This window comes from Anoplopoma fimbria, chromosome 1 (assembly GCF_027596085.1).
Source record: "Anoplopoma fimbria isolate UVic2021 breed Golden Eagle Sablefish chromosome 1, Afim_UVic_2022, whole genome shotgun sequence".
Classification (NCBI taxonomy): domain Eukaryota; kingdom Metazoa; phylum Chordata; class Actinopteri; order Perciformes; family Anoplopomatidae; genus Anoplopoma; species Anoplopoma fimbria.
Window position 1 is genome coordinate 8,388,818 of NC_072449.1, and position 14,383 is coordinate 8,403,200.

Genomic DNA, 14,383 nt, shown 5'->3' on the forward strand with positions numbered 1-14,383 from the left:
ATAATATGCCAATTTTTTAATAACCCAATAATTGAGCACGTATTTTGCTGTTTACAATCTGTGATTGTGCGTAAATATTCTATCTTTCCATAACTAAGAACTGCAAAAGACAGCAGAGAACTGAAATGAATGCAGCTATCACAGCAGGTGTAAACTGGTCTTGTTAATGACTTTGTTTCCTTGACCATCAATCTCAAATGAAAGTTCTGCAACAGCAATTCAATGCTATAGGAGGCTTAGGAGGCTATGCATTAACCATAAATCCACACACTTAATTCATGGGAAAATAAGTAAATATGGGCCCATCTGACAAAAGGACCGCATGGGAAACAATTGTCTTGTCAGAAACAACATTTGCTCCTCAAGTCCTTCACTGAGGACAAGGACAGACCTGCAACTGGATCAATAGAGCAATCTGAGACAGAGCGAGAGGGGAGATGGAGGTCAAAACAGAGCTTAGAAGAAAAATAATGATTAGGGGAGTGTTGTGTGAACACAGGGGGAAAGTCCTTCCGTTTCATGCTCTCTAAATTACCCCCCTGTCTCCTGCCAACTCTTCAGGCACCTCATTACGAAACCCAGTTGGGAGGACGGCGATCTATTCCTATCCTTCTTCTGCACACTGACACAGCGCGTCACGCTATGGTTTTCCTCCCTAGACAGTTAAAAGAAACTGACTCCCAGGAGTCCCTTACAGGGTACATGAAACTCATTTGAAAGATGTATATTATGATTTGGTCATAGAAACATATCCTCATACTAAAATCAGCTGTTGCTAACACCAGAGCCTACTGCAGACGTTTCAAATGAGAGTGCGTAACAACGAAATGGAAAAAATTCAAATAGAAAGCTAAAGTTAATAAATAAACAGTTAGATTCCTGTAGTAAGAAATGTTGGGCAAAGTGCAAAATAGATAACCAAAAGGAAGGGACACCTGGTTAAATAGATATCTAAAAGTATTGATAAATTGTTGAATAGACTTTTAAGGCCTGTGAAAATGTTTAGTTTCTCTATATGCATTGATCAATTACAAGCTTTATCCATTTAATAACTTTACTTTTTCTTTCATCTTTTTCCTTTTAGCTAAACTGTTTAATTGTTAATGTATTGCTTTCATCTGTCCTGACTGCTACTTAGTTTATATGTTACTGTTTCAGCTATTTGTCCATTAGATTTGTAATGTAATCAAAACATTACATGGTTATTTCAACTAATTGCTTTTAGGTAACTATTCAGCCATTTATAAAGTACTTTAAGCAAAAGAAACTTGAAATTTGATCAATATTACTACCTGTGATTATCTCTAAGAGTCAAAGAAAACAAACCAGACCAAAACACAAACACCATCCATGCAGTTTACAATCTCACGTGTCCTCGTACAAGTCTCGTGCAAGTTTGACACACAACACAACAACTTTATTGACTGCTTCACCATCATCAGTGACGACCACGGTCCTCATCATTCAACACACATGACGGGCACACAGGTGGGATTGTTATCTTACCTCGTGCGGCTCGTGGGGGAGACGTGACGTGACGTGTCCCCGTGACAGTAAAATCTAATTGTGCAAAAATCTCGTTTTGTTGTAGAAAACAGTCTCTTCACACTTCAAGGTTTTATTGGAAGTTTGGGCAATTATGGATGTTTTTATCTTTGACATCTTAATTATGTGACTTTGTAGCTGCCAATTGTTCAATTTTACTACAAAGTCGTAAAATAAGCGCACCTTGACTCATAACAGTGACCGTGCAGCGCATAGACATCATATATGATGTCTATGGTGCAGCGCACACAAGCTTCATCAAACGCAAAGGTCAAAGGTCAACTCCGCCCACATTGGAATGTCAGACTTTTGATTGGCCAATACATACCAGCGACATCTCCAGATAATAAAACATATTCAGAATCGTTAAAAATAACAAACGAAGAATTAAAAAAAATCCCTTTATTTGATTGGGTAAGCCATACTGATATAATAGCTAAAACTAAAGGGTCAAAATAACTAGTTAATTAGTTAAAATAAATGGATAAACGGCTGAAATAGCTGGCTAAAGTTCACAGATATATGGATATGTATATATATACATATCCTCATTTGCCATTCCAAGCTGTAACTAAATAGTGCAAATGCACACTTGAGCAAACCGACCTAAACATTGGCAATTCAATTGAAGGAAAAACAATATCAATTTTAATAGGCTAATCATTAATCATTCTCATTTTGAATATAATAGGTGGCGTCGATGAAGCGGAACTTGAGTTAATCTGACAGCGTGGTGGGTAGGCCAGCACCAGGCAAAAAAAGAGGGTTGGGGACCAATCCTACAATCTTATTAGATTTGAAAACCACTCTCTCCATATTTCTTATCTCAGAGCTTCCCTCTCTGGCTGCTGAGCGCAGTGGGAGGTGTGATAATAATAACTGCAGCCAGGAGGCGAGTCACACACTAACACTCTAGTCCTGCCTCTTCCTAATGTACGAGGGCAACTGCACAGTCATAAAGTCTTCTCCGTGTGCATACGGGCCATATATCTTCATTATACCACCTTACACCAGTGAGGGGAGTGCACAGATATAAAAAGGGGAAAAGGCAATCATTGTAATTCACTCGCAGTTAATTTCATATCTGGTGTGACCAATTTCTTGGAATCATTTATAGCAACTGCATGAAGTTTTTTTCCTTGGTGCATCAGCAGGCTCAGTGTTCAAACATGCAGCAGATGTTTTTGGTTGCATGGCAACATTAGCTCCCTGTCTCTTCCACACCATGTAGTAAACGACAAATAATGTTTTTCATTTTGCGGTAGGCAACATAAATACTTAATTCTACATCGGTGGCATTGATTTCCCAAAAGATTATTATAGTGCATTTGTATCTATATGCATATCTAAGTGTACACACACAATCTTGGCCCTCCCTCTGCTGTCTGGTCCACATTCTCGGGTGCTGCTGGGATCAGTGTGACAGAGTAAACCTGATATAGGCTCCCGTGTCAGTGCAGGCATGAATAATTCACTGTGTTCAGGGTGGTGTGCTCCTGCAAATGGCAGACACACACACACACACACTGGAGCAGACTGCTGGGTTGCCCTTGATGTCTCTTTCCAGGTTGTCACAAATAGTTTTGGTGCTGAACCATCTCTTTCCATTGCTCAAAGTCCTCAAGCTCACTCCCCGTAAGCAGCAAATTTACTCAATTTAGTGACTGCACAGCGCCATCTGTTGATAGCTGCATCAATACAAACCTGTTTAAAGCCCTTTAAAGAGGTTTTTTTTTTTTTTCATGTTTGAAACCAAGGTTGTTTTCCATCTCTATATGCTTCTTTCTGGTGTGTGGACGCAGCTGGGAGAGGTGGAGAAATCCCCTCTCACCATCTCTCCATTTGCTGCAATTCATTTGTGCATGAAAGCAACTTCTACATATGAATACAGTAATCCCGCCCGGTGAATATGACAGGTTTGAGTTGCTTGAGCTCAGATTGTGTTGTATGTTTTTCTCTTACTGTCAATCACTTGACACCGAAAGAAATAAAAGTCCTTGAGATAATCCCTTCAAAGAAGTCGTATTAAAAGCTTATTGACGAATCCATTTTTAAGCCTGGTCTGCTTTTATAAATAATTACTATTGTTAAAAATGTCTTTACAACATTCCGAACTAAATAATCAGGGGAAAGTATAGTATCAGTCAAAAAAAGCAGAGAAATCCTGACTTTCAGTCCGTGAATCTCCAAAACACTCTATGCTTTGCTTCCCATAATGCAACTCAATGGCGCCTCTGATTAGATCCCTTAAGGCCCTCAGTATGTAACTGAAGCTTTCTGTTTTAAATATGCACAGTAGGTAACAAGCCCAGGCTGAAATAACCCTGATGACATCATGACTTGTACACTGACATAAATCTTTGGGCTGACCCTTTAACTTTCCATATTCCGGCAAGATATTTGCCATCTTATAAGGTCACAAATAACACAGAAGTATGACACTTGTGGTGCTTAATCAGTGACTGTTTCATTGCTACTACGTTTGGTTGTGGAATATCAGGTTGAAATGTATCGGACCATCACAGTTGCCCTTTTAGCAGTTTGACGACAATGTTTGAAAGGTCACACTAATTTGAGAGTATTGTGGCTACCAGCTCTAATATGTGAGAATGCATACAGATGACCTAAATTTAGTTATTCCTCAAATCAATCTCTACAAGATTGTGTTATACCAGCAGATACAAAAAAATGAAGTAAGTTGGTGAAATAGGTTAAAGGAGAAAAAAATAGGAAGAAATCATGGCTGAAGGGAAAAGTAATGCGCTTTGACTGAAACTGCTGCAAAAACAAAAAATGAATCAGTAGAAATCATGACATAAATCTGAGGGAACAAGACATGAATAATGGGATGGAATTAAATCAAAGGATATATTCTGCAACACAAAAAGATGTTTATATATTCAGGCTTTTCTGTGTTATTTACTTGTGAAATGCTGTAAATTGTTTTACCTCTGCTTCATAAATTTAACAATCTAAGAAGGGAGGTATTACTCACGCAGTATAAACGCCTCATTAAACCTGTGACAATGGGGACACAAGCCAAAAACACTGGGAACTACTGAGTTATGTTACATTACAATCAGGCGCTACACTAAAGTTAGATTGATATTAACCATATGCCAGTTTTTAGCGTGATTCCGAGTCACAAATTGAACAGTTAATTATGAGTCTTAGATTTGAGGATGGTCCATTTCCAGTCTTACTTACTGGAAATACTGCATTTTTCTGTAAAGTACAGTTCTCAATGGAAAGTACAAGCACAATGTGGGTTATAGATAGTTCGATATATGGGAGCACAAGGACAGGATGGAGTACCAGGGGACAGGGACAGATGTTTGGCTCGACCAACACGAATCAAAGTCAGATGTGTGCAAACATGACTAAGGACTTTATTAACCAAATCATTTTCCCCATAATATCCACAAATAAAAGTGATCTCTTTATATATATTCACATTGTATAATTTCATAGTGTGACAAAAAATTCTCTTTTTTTTGGGATATCCAGCCATTCCTATTAATTGTCATTTGATCAGTCGCCATGCAGTCGTCAGAAAGGTTGAAAAACATTACGGTTGGTCAGCATTGGCGGTCGTGTCTGGCATCGCTCCTCTTCTCCTCCATTGGCTCCTTGTAGTGCTAAAAACCCCCTCAGTTACCCAATCACAGATTTCATCACACTGCGACAATAAAATAAAAATAAATTAAGAAAGCAATGTTCTCCTGCAGAGTGCTCCAAAGTCCTCCTCCTCCTCTTTTTCCCTTCTTCTTCTTCTTGTTGTTTTTTTTTTTTTTATATTTTCTGTTTTTATATAATAATAATAGTAATAATAATAATGACTATAATTGTCCTTAATATAAATTCAATAGTATTTTTTTTCTCTTTCTCAAATTTTAAATAAATCATTTTGGCAATCCTCATATGTTTTCACTTTAGAATAAAAGAATACTCAAGTAGAAAATAAAAACTGTGAGAGAAAATTCATCAGAAGAGGAGCGAAGGTGTGAGAGAATGAAAAGTGCGAAAGCAAACAGAGAAGAGCGAGAGAGGAAAGAAAAGAAAAAAGAGTGAAAGAAAGAAAGACGGACTCAAAGAAAAGCATCCACTTCAGACGCATGTCGGAAACGGCTCTATATACAACAATTTCTGTTGTGGTAAACTGTCCATCGTGTGCCTTGTCGTCTGTCTCTTGTCCTTCCTCCTCAGTGTGTCTGCAGCAGTCCGGTGTGTGTCCCAGTGTTATACCAGAGTGTAGGACTTGGCATAGGGGTTGTTGCTCTGTTTCAGGTGTCCTCTGGAGTCCAGCAGGGACTCCTGGGAAGTGCTGAGCTTGGCAGCCTGTGCTTGGGCTAGGTCTCCCGAAGAGGGGGCCTCTGCCCGGACCTCACCCCGGGCCTCTCCCCTCTCCCGGACATCCCTGTGGGGGAGGGTGGAGGCAGTTCCTGGCTGCCACTGCTGCACCTCCCTGGGCGACGGCACTTCCATGGGGGTGGGCTCCATGGGTGGAGGCCTCTTCAGGGTACGGCTCCTCTGGGGTTCCAAGCAGGTCTGACCCATGGCTCCTCCACCTCCACCTCCACCTCCACCTCCACCCACTCCTCTTGTCTCCCCTGTGGCTCCAGCACCAACTCCACCTGCTCCTGCTCCTCCTCCACCTCCTCCTCCACTGCTGCTGCTGCCACTGCTGCTGCTGACGCCTCCACCTCGGGCTGCCAGTGGCACGCCGCGATTCAACAGGAAGTCCATACGGAGGTAAGGCGGCAAGTGGACCAGCTCTCCTCCTGGGAGAAGGAGACAAACAGGTGACAAATAAGGTTCAGTTCAATTACAGTTTGTCTCTGTGCACAGTGCTATTTCTGTTGTGTGGTTGGACAGTAATGAAAATACTTAACAACAGCGCTGATTGATTTCATTGGCCACTTGGGGGCAACAGTGATGTGCCCTTATTAATCTAGAATGAATGGCTGTGATTGGTCACTACAGAGCATTTTAATGGGGAACTTTTGGGCAAACATTTGCTTATTTACACATCTAAAAGACTCAGGGACCTGAAAATGTAAGAATGAATCCCTCTATGTTTGGTCTCCACCAACTCCTGAGGGAAATATTGGATTCTTTCAGCAACTAAATTCACCACTAAGCTCACCAGCTAGTCACTAATTGTGTCTGTCTGCTGTTAGGTGCTATAAGGTGCTGGGCAGGTAGCTTACAGTTTTTCTTTTTTTTCTATTTCGCTGAAAACTCTGATGAGAGTGGTGGCAGAGAAACAAGAGAGTTAAGTGGGTCTTAAAACCAAAACAATAAGCTGAAAGTGTCTTGCCGATGGAACAGGAAAGTTGGATGACAATTATTCGGGTTTGTCAATACAAGAAATGAATGTCAAATGTACAGGAAGTCCCAATTGTTCAGACTGTAAACAAATATTGATAAGTGCAGCTTAAATCGATTATCAAATGCTTGTAAATAATGAAATTACAAAACAAAAATAACATGTGTTTCTCTTTTCCCTGTTGTGAAGATATTAACACTTTTGAAAACTCATAGGAAACCCTGATATGTTCCATTTGTATAATTATTTTAATAACAACGCAGACTTGATATATTTGTTTTAAAACTTTGAAACTGTTTACACTGTTGCTGTTTGCCAAATAAGTCAGCTTGGGTCTCTGCTCGCCCCCACAGACTCTCTGGGATCCCCGATGTGTACAGTGTGTGCTCCTTACCAGGTCTGACTTCCTCCAGAGACTCCATTTGTAAAACTCCCTCCTCTCTGTTTTAAATTAACTGCATAGAGAGTTGAAAAATCCATATTTAACTCACATTCAAACTGTTACATTTGCTCACCTCGGGCGCTTTTGCTATTATGATTCACATAACTATTATTTTAATGTAATAAAAAAATGTTCCACCAAGTGTGAATCTATTTGATTTAATAGTTGCTATCAGGAAAAATGTGCAGAACATAATTTAATAGGGAGCTGAACATTACAAAGTTATCTTTGCCATCATTGTCAGAGACTGATGCAATGATTGAGTTATATTTTCTTTACTGGAAGAAACTGAATGATGGACTGTGTCTATATATTCTATATAAATTCTTGCTTCCAATGGGTTGTATCAAACACCTTTTGCTGCAAGTTTAGTTGCATTGTATTAGAGAAGGAACTGCAGTCTCATTAGGAAACAGAAAAACTTGTAAACTCCTGTAGCAGGATAAACCAGGTCAGATTTCATACCCTAACGGAGTGATAAAAGAAGGATTAAAAGCTGTCTCTTTAATCTTTTAGTAACTATCTGAAGCGTTAGATAAGAGGAAGAGACACATTTTAAATTTGGTTCAGTGAGTTCATGGTACCTTTACTGCTATTGTATCCCTTAACAGAACAAATTAGTGCCTCACAAAAAGGGTGTTGGGTTGCCAGATCTGAGCTGAGGATCTGTCCGTATTGTTTCAGAGACCAGAGATCAACAAGCTTTTACAGATGTACGAATCATCGCTTAAAATCACTTTTCAACACACGCTCTCTCTCCCACATGTTCCGACAAGCTCACATGTACACAGCCCACACGTGTACAAATATATATTTAAACATTCTCAGCGTTAATGCCGGCACGGACGAGGGCCGTCTGCAGATTCCCTCCAACACGTGACCTTGGAGAACGGCTTTCTTGGGTTCATGGGGAGTATGAATAATTGACTTTGTTTTATAATAAGCCCTATTAGTGCCAGCGAAGATGATGAATGGCTCGGAGTGTTAATTGAATTAAATATAGATTTAAGTGTTTCTCTGGGCGCTCATTACAAATGTAGTTTTAAAATTCATCAGCCAGTAAATTGACAATTGTACAGTAATGGGACAGTATGTGTTACCAAACAGCAATTCTTGCCAAGCCGTTAATCTGTGTGAGAGCCTGATGCATCTTCAGCTCAGTCCGGTACTGTTGTGACAAGTAATGTTTTTATATTCCCCGACTCGTATTTATATCTTGTATATGTGTGTGTGTGTGTGTGTGTGTGTGTGTGTGTCTCTCTTAGATAAACAACAACATATTTACAGGCCTATCATAAGAAGACTGCTGCCTGTAGCCCTTTAATTACCAGCACTGCCGTAAAACTTTATGAGCAAAGTGCTGAGGAACAAGCCGTTATGGGACACAGGCCCCAATGAATTTGCTCTTATGAGGCTCTGAAGAGGAACAGCACCAATAAATAAACTGTTACTCTCGCAATAACAAGTTTGTCGGGTGATCACATGAAATGAGATGAGACAGAGAGAGCGAGAGCTGAATGAGAAGCTGCTTTTGAGCGTTCAGATGTAAGGTGAGGTCGGTCCAGGTCAGTCAGATGTAACAGAGACAGAGACCAGGTTGAAGCTGGGTCATTCACCAGCTGTCAGTCAAACTGCTCCACACTGGGTCTGAGTTACATACATCAATACTGTATTACAATCTACTTAGAAGCTGAAAGTTTGTAGAGAAAATGTACTTTTACTATATATTATGGAGGTGAGAAGTGATTAAAAGACGTAAATGATGTAAAAAAAGTAGATGAACTCCACTTACTGATACTTTTGTGTGCTTTTGGCTAGGCCCCTTTTTTCCAATTGATCTTGAAGAGGCACTCAATATTTCTACATGAATGTTTAGTTCAAATTACTATATTTAATGTTTCCTTATGTCATATCAATCCCCATTGTTTTGAAAGGAGGTGTTCAACGATCAACAATGGGCATAATATTCGTATTTCCATGGTTTCTAAATCCTCGTGGCTATTTAGTCTTACCATGGTAGGACAAGTTAACAAGAAAAAAACAGTCAACCTTTTCATATGCGGAATCCAATTCTCACATTAAAGATGAACAATTAGTCAGAAGAGCTTTTTACGAAGGCGTACTCTCTTTTAAGCCCCTTGCGATCCTGTGATTAAAATATTACGTGTTAATCCAGCTGGCCCATACGGAATCAGGGTACTTATGAATTGTCAGAGTTGCTGCAGGCCTCTCTGAAAAAAAACACAATCCTATCGTTTTAGAGTGCATTGACTGTAGAGTCAGCTGAAATACATTACGTTTGACACAGCTAAAAATGCTGTAGACGCTAATACTCTAATGAAAATGTATAATACACATTTGTGCCTGACTCACTCACGACATAAGACATACGCCTTCAACTTTCTTGCTTAAACCGAACTTTTTACATGAGTGCATTTAATGTTTTTTGTGCAATGTCAAAACACTTGTTAGAAAAAAGTGGAGGAAACTGTAGAGGCAACACAGATTGATTCCTCTGCCTATAATGTATCACCCCACAGTAACTGACACTCTGCGATGCCACACCAGCCTAAGAGTCTGCTATTACACTGAACTCCACTGTGGCACTTAAGTGGTGTTTTGTACTGAGTGACAATGGCTTCAGATGAGGTTGACAGATGGCCTTTAGTTGCCCTCTCCCTCCCCGATGAACTTGTGATATGAGTCTGCTGTCACGTGCACAAACGTTTAAAACATAATGAGGCCTGAAACTTCAGAAGCAGATCTGATGGCCTCAACCCTTGTCTGATCAAACTGTGTCTTGTGCAGACACACACACACATATAGACCTTTATTTCTGTTCCTCGGACGGGACACCTCCAACGGCGCTAATTATCGGAGACCCCAGACGCACTATGACATGACAGCAGATGGGATGATGGATGAGCTGTGTACATGTGTCTGTCTCTGTGAAGGTCTGTGCTTCTGCGTGTGGTCTGCAGCACGTCGGCACGTTCTGCCAGAACCTGTAATTGATCTGCAGGTCTACCAGGAGGAGCAGAGGGTCACGTAAGGTAAGACCATAAACGGAGAGGAGAGAGCAGGACAGCTCAGCAGGTTCCCTCAAACTGCAGATGTAAAGAAAGACTTTTGAGACAAAGCCTTCATGTAGTGTAAAAAATAAAACCATTTACTGGCAAAAAAGTTATCTGTTTTCTTACAATAAAAGGCATCCCTGAGGTGCTTTTGGAAGAACTGAATCTCATAATCGTCGCTCATGATGTGTGATGTGCTTGTAAACTGTGATAAGGCTCTAAGAGTGGGGGGGAAAACAGGGAGCTACAGACACAGAAGGCCTAGATAAAAGCTGAAACACTTCCACTAAGATTATTGTTTAATGTGTAAAGCTTTAATGTGATTATACTGTCTGTAACAGCAGTCTGAAGACTAATGAGATGCACCCCAGAATTGAAAACTGATTAAATAAAAATTGAAGGTGGCCATGGTGACTATCAACAATGTCTCCTAAACTACAAAAATACCATCTAGATACCATCTAGTTTCTTAGGACATGATTGACAAAAAAAAGCTTGAACCAAAGAGACTAAATTATTGATATCCATAAAAGTGTGTGACACTAGAAAATATAAAAAAGGAAAGTCTCATTGACTGCTAATAAATTTGGAAAAAAGGTTTTCAGACACAGTGAAATAAAAAAATCCATCCCTGTGTTAATTGTTAAGTAATATTAAAACCCATAAACTATTATTGTTGGCAAAAACTTTTCCAGAGAGTGCATTTTAGGGCTGATGTATTCTAATTGAGTGAAGGCAAATAGACTTTTGACTGACTGGTTTGCTGCAGAAAGTAAAAATAAAAGCTAGATTATGATTTTTTTCAACATAAGGTTGGAATGGAAACAGGACAGAGAGGCTGCTAAATGAATGTAGAAGAAAGGTTGAATAAGTTCAAGTGAGGTAAACTGCACTCCCTCACCAGGTCTGTGTGCTTTGGGCACGGCCATGGTCATGACCCGACTGACATCCTGAGGTTTGGGCGGCGAGGCGGTAAAGCGGCAGATGCCGGACTCAGACGGCGTGCTGGAGGCCACGCTGTCGGTGTAGTCGTTGGTCCCTGCTGTCATCTGTTCGGATGAGGTGTCAGATATGAAGCACTCGGTGATGGTGAACTTGGCGTGGCGGAGCTGCTCCTCCATCTTGGCGTGCTCGTAGGCTCTGGCCAACTCCTCGTAGGTGGAGGACGCACTCTCAGTTGACACCATGCTGCTCCGTGCACGATCTGAGAAATACACGTCATCAGGCACAAGTTTAATTAGCATGGAGTGCAGCACTAGACTTTTTTAAAATACAGCTGACATTTAACTTTATTTATAAGGTGTTTTAATGTTGGAAAGAGGCGTAGGTTATAGTTGGATTCACACTCTGGAAGCCTCAGCCAAGAGTTGAATTTCAAATGGGAAAAAACCTACTGCCAATGTGTTTTGGATTGCACAGAACCTTGTGTGACCGTCATGCAGATTGCCATCACACTTGACAATGTCCCAAAAGCAACATGATTTCTGTCACACACAACTTTCTAACCCTAATTATAAAAAATGGCTGTGAGTCCATGTTGTTTCCTGGATAGCTGTGATGCTCTACCTGTATCCTGCGAGGGGCTGACACTGTAGCTGTCGCTCTCCTTGTCCACAGATCCGGTGGCGCGTGGCGTGGGGAGCCTCCAGTCCGTGGTCAGGGTGTGTGAGGAGCTGGTGGGGTGCGGCCGGTTCAGAGTCCACTGGCTGGCGTAGCGGCTCCGTGCTGCAACGGGACCAGCTTTGGCAGTGCGTCTGGCAGTGGGATCTGGAGAGGAGAGAACAGGATGAATTATGGGTGATCAGAGCTAATAACAGATACTCCATTTTTCAGTTTAATGAACATCAGTCTAAGTCTTATGACTCAACATTAACGACTTAAATGACTCTCTTTGTCGGGGATCTGAACTCCAAATTCAAGTCTGAGAACTTTTATTCTATGAATAAATAGATATTAGTGCTTGAATAAAACAGTAAATCACAATTCCATTTAGAAGCATGCATTGGTGTTTACTGACAGAGTCAATGTGCATCTGGGATAAGATAGCATAAGCTGCATTCCTTCAAATTTGTCTTTCAAAATCGAATTATAGAAATTGAGTTAGTCTCTGGGAGAGTATTGTTTTTTAGAGTGACTCAGTACATTTTTGAATGGGAATAGAATATTTCTGTCATCATGGTACAGACTAAAAATTTGATCTTTAGGGAGGGAATCAAACAAACAAACACTATTCCTCAAGCAGCTGGGGGCCCCATCTAGGAATCCACCCACCTTCAGATGTTGCTCATCAGTAACCAAAAGCTACGTTATTTATGGGTTGGAAGGAACGAAGAACAATAAGGGAGATATATGTATTTCCTGCTGTGTTGCGGCACAAATCTACAGTTCACTCCTTCAGTGAACACAGAACATTACCATTCCACAGCAGCCTGGAATGACATTATCATCCATCTTACGCTCTCATTGTCTCCATATAGACGTATAAATAGTATCATATTCAGCCTGACCCAGACGGGCTGCTGCTCTGTGCAGCGCTGGGCCAAATCAGAGTGAGACCCCTTTAGAAAAGGCCTGGATTGGATCTGTGCAGAGAAGAAAGGTGCTGGTAATTGTAGTAGGTTAGACAGTAATCCTATCAGCGGGGGAATGGAGGGATGAATTGATGGAGGTGTTTGGCCAACAGCAGGAAGAAGAAAGAAAAAGGGATGAGTCAGCAAACTGGGTTCATGCCCCACTGGCCAGGTTAAATGAACCAATCATACGACTATATGCTGGTGTGTGTGTGTGTGATATTGTTCTGTGCATTTCATGTCCTCGTGCATGTGTTTATTATACTGCGCCAAGTGTGTGTATGTGTGTGTGTGTGTGTGTGTGTGTGTGTGTGTGTGTGTGTGTGTGTGTGTGTGTTACAGATGTGGACATACTGTTGGTAATAGCAGATATCAAACTTAAATAGGAATGCTATGCTAAGGGAAGAAAGTAACTTTTTTTGCTGGTGATATTTAGCAGATTGTAGAACTCATATATTGTGCTTCTGTAGTAAACATTACTGTAAAATTAGATACAGAATTAAGTTTTCTTTTAAACCATTCAATTAGCACAAGATAACCTTCAAACTATGTGTCGTAAAACTACGACAAAAATGAATAATAGAAATAGTATTTGTATCGGACTATTCAGGTGGGAAAATATCCACTTTCTGCACAGTCTGCACACAATTATTTCAGTGCACCACTAATCTGAGTGTGTGCGTGTGTGTGGGAGTGTGCGTGTGTGCACTAACGTCCAACTGGCCAGTTGGAGCAGGGCAATCAGGTGAGGACGTGTCAAGGAGAGGCAGGGAGATCGCTACTCTTCATCTGTTCTGCTTCAGTGGAGCTCAAACACCAGAAACCCAGAGGCAGCTCTGCAGCACGGCCGCTGTGTCTTTGTAATCTCACTGCTGGGAGGCGGCTCACGTGCTGTATGAGGGCAGGTTAAGCTAAGACGAGGTGGAAAAGCCTTGCATGTTTGCCTTGCATGTAACTCGGATGAACGTGCAATGAAATGCTGTTACCAATATTCATATTTTATGGTGCTGAGGCAAATTTCGTTTAAAGTTACATCCATCTACAAAAACATAACAATGTAGATTCAGGAGGAAAAGATTCCTGACCGCAGAGTAACCAAATAAAAAGACACTTTACAACATTATATTATTGTTAGTAACACAGGACTAGTACTAATATTAGTAGTAAAAGGAAATAAATGTTGAGCACTGACGGTGGTGGGACTCACTGGTTCCAGGCCTGGCATCGGACACGTCCACCAGTGGTCCAGTGGCCTGGGACAGAGACTGGTAGTGGACTGTGTGGGTCACTGTGGAGGATTTTTGCTTGTTTGTCTCCCCGAAGTCATTGTCCGTCAACAGCACGGTGGACCTGTCATCTGAGAGATAAAGAAACAGGGAAAGAGGGGAGAGGCAGGAAGGAAGAAAAGGAAAAGAGAAGATAG

General features: G+C 40.9%; 1 protein-coding gene across 6 annotated transcripts in view; it reads right to left on the bottom strand.

Moving 5' to 3' along the window:
• Nucleotides 1-5,541: 5,541 nt before the first annotated feature.
• dscamb (Down syndrome cell adhesion molecule b) overlaps nt 5,542-14,383 on the bottom strand; it is a 96,546-nt gene continuing 87,704 nt past the window's right edge. Inside the window, exons 28-33 of one of the 6 annotated variants that reach the window (XM_054615134.1) lie at nt 14,168-14,317; nt 11,957-12,157; nt 11,292-11,594; nt 6,270-6,323; nt 5,941-6,131; nt 5,542-5,883 (exon numbers count right to left, since the gene is read on the bottom strand). In XM_054615134.1, the coding sequence (XP_054471109.1) occupies nt 5,785-5,883; nt 5,941-6,131; nt 6,270-6,323; nt 11,292-11,594; nt 11,957-12,157; nt 14,168-14,317 (998 nt within the window). In that variant the 3' untranslated portion in view covers nt 5,542-5,784. Of the gene's footprint in view, nt 6,327-11,291; nt 11,595-11,956; nt 12,158-14,152; nt 14,318-14,383 lie in introns of all 6 variants that reach the window. The other 5 variants (XM_054615218.1, XM_054615056.1, XM_054615297.1 and 2 more) reach the window with 5 other exon arrangements.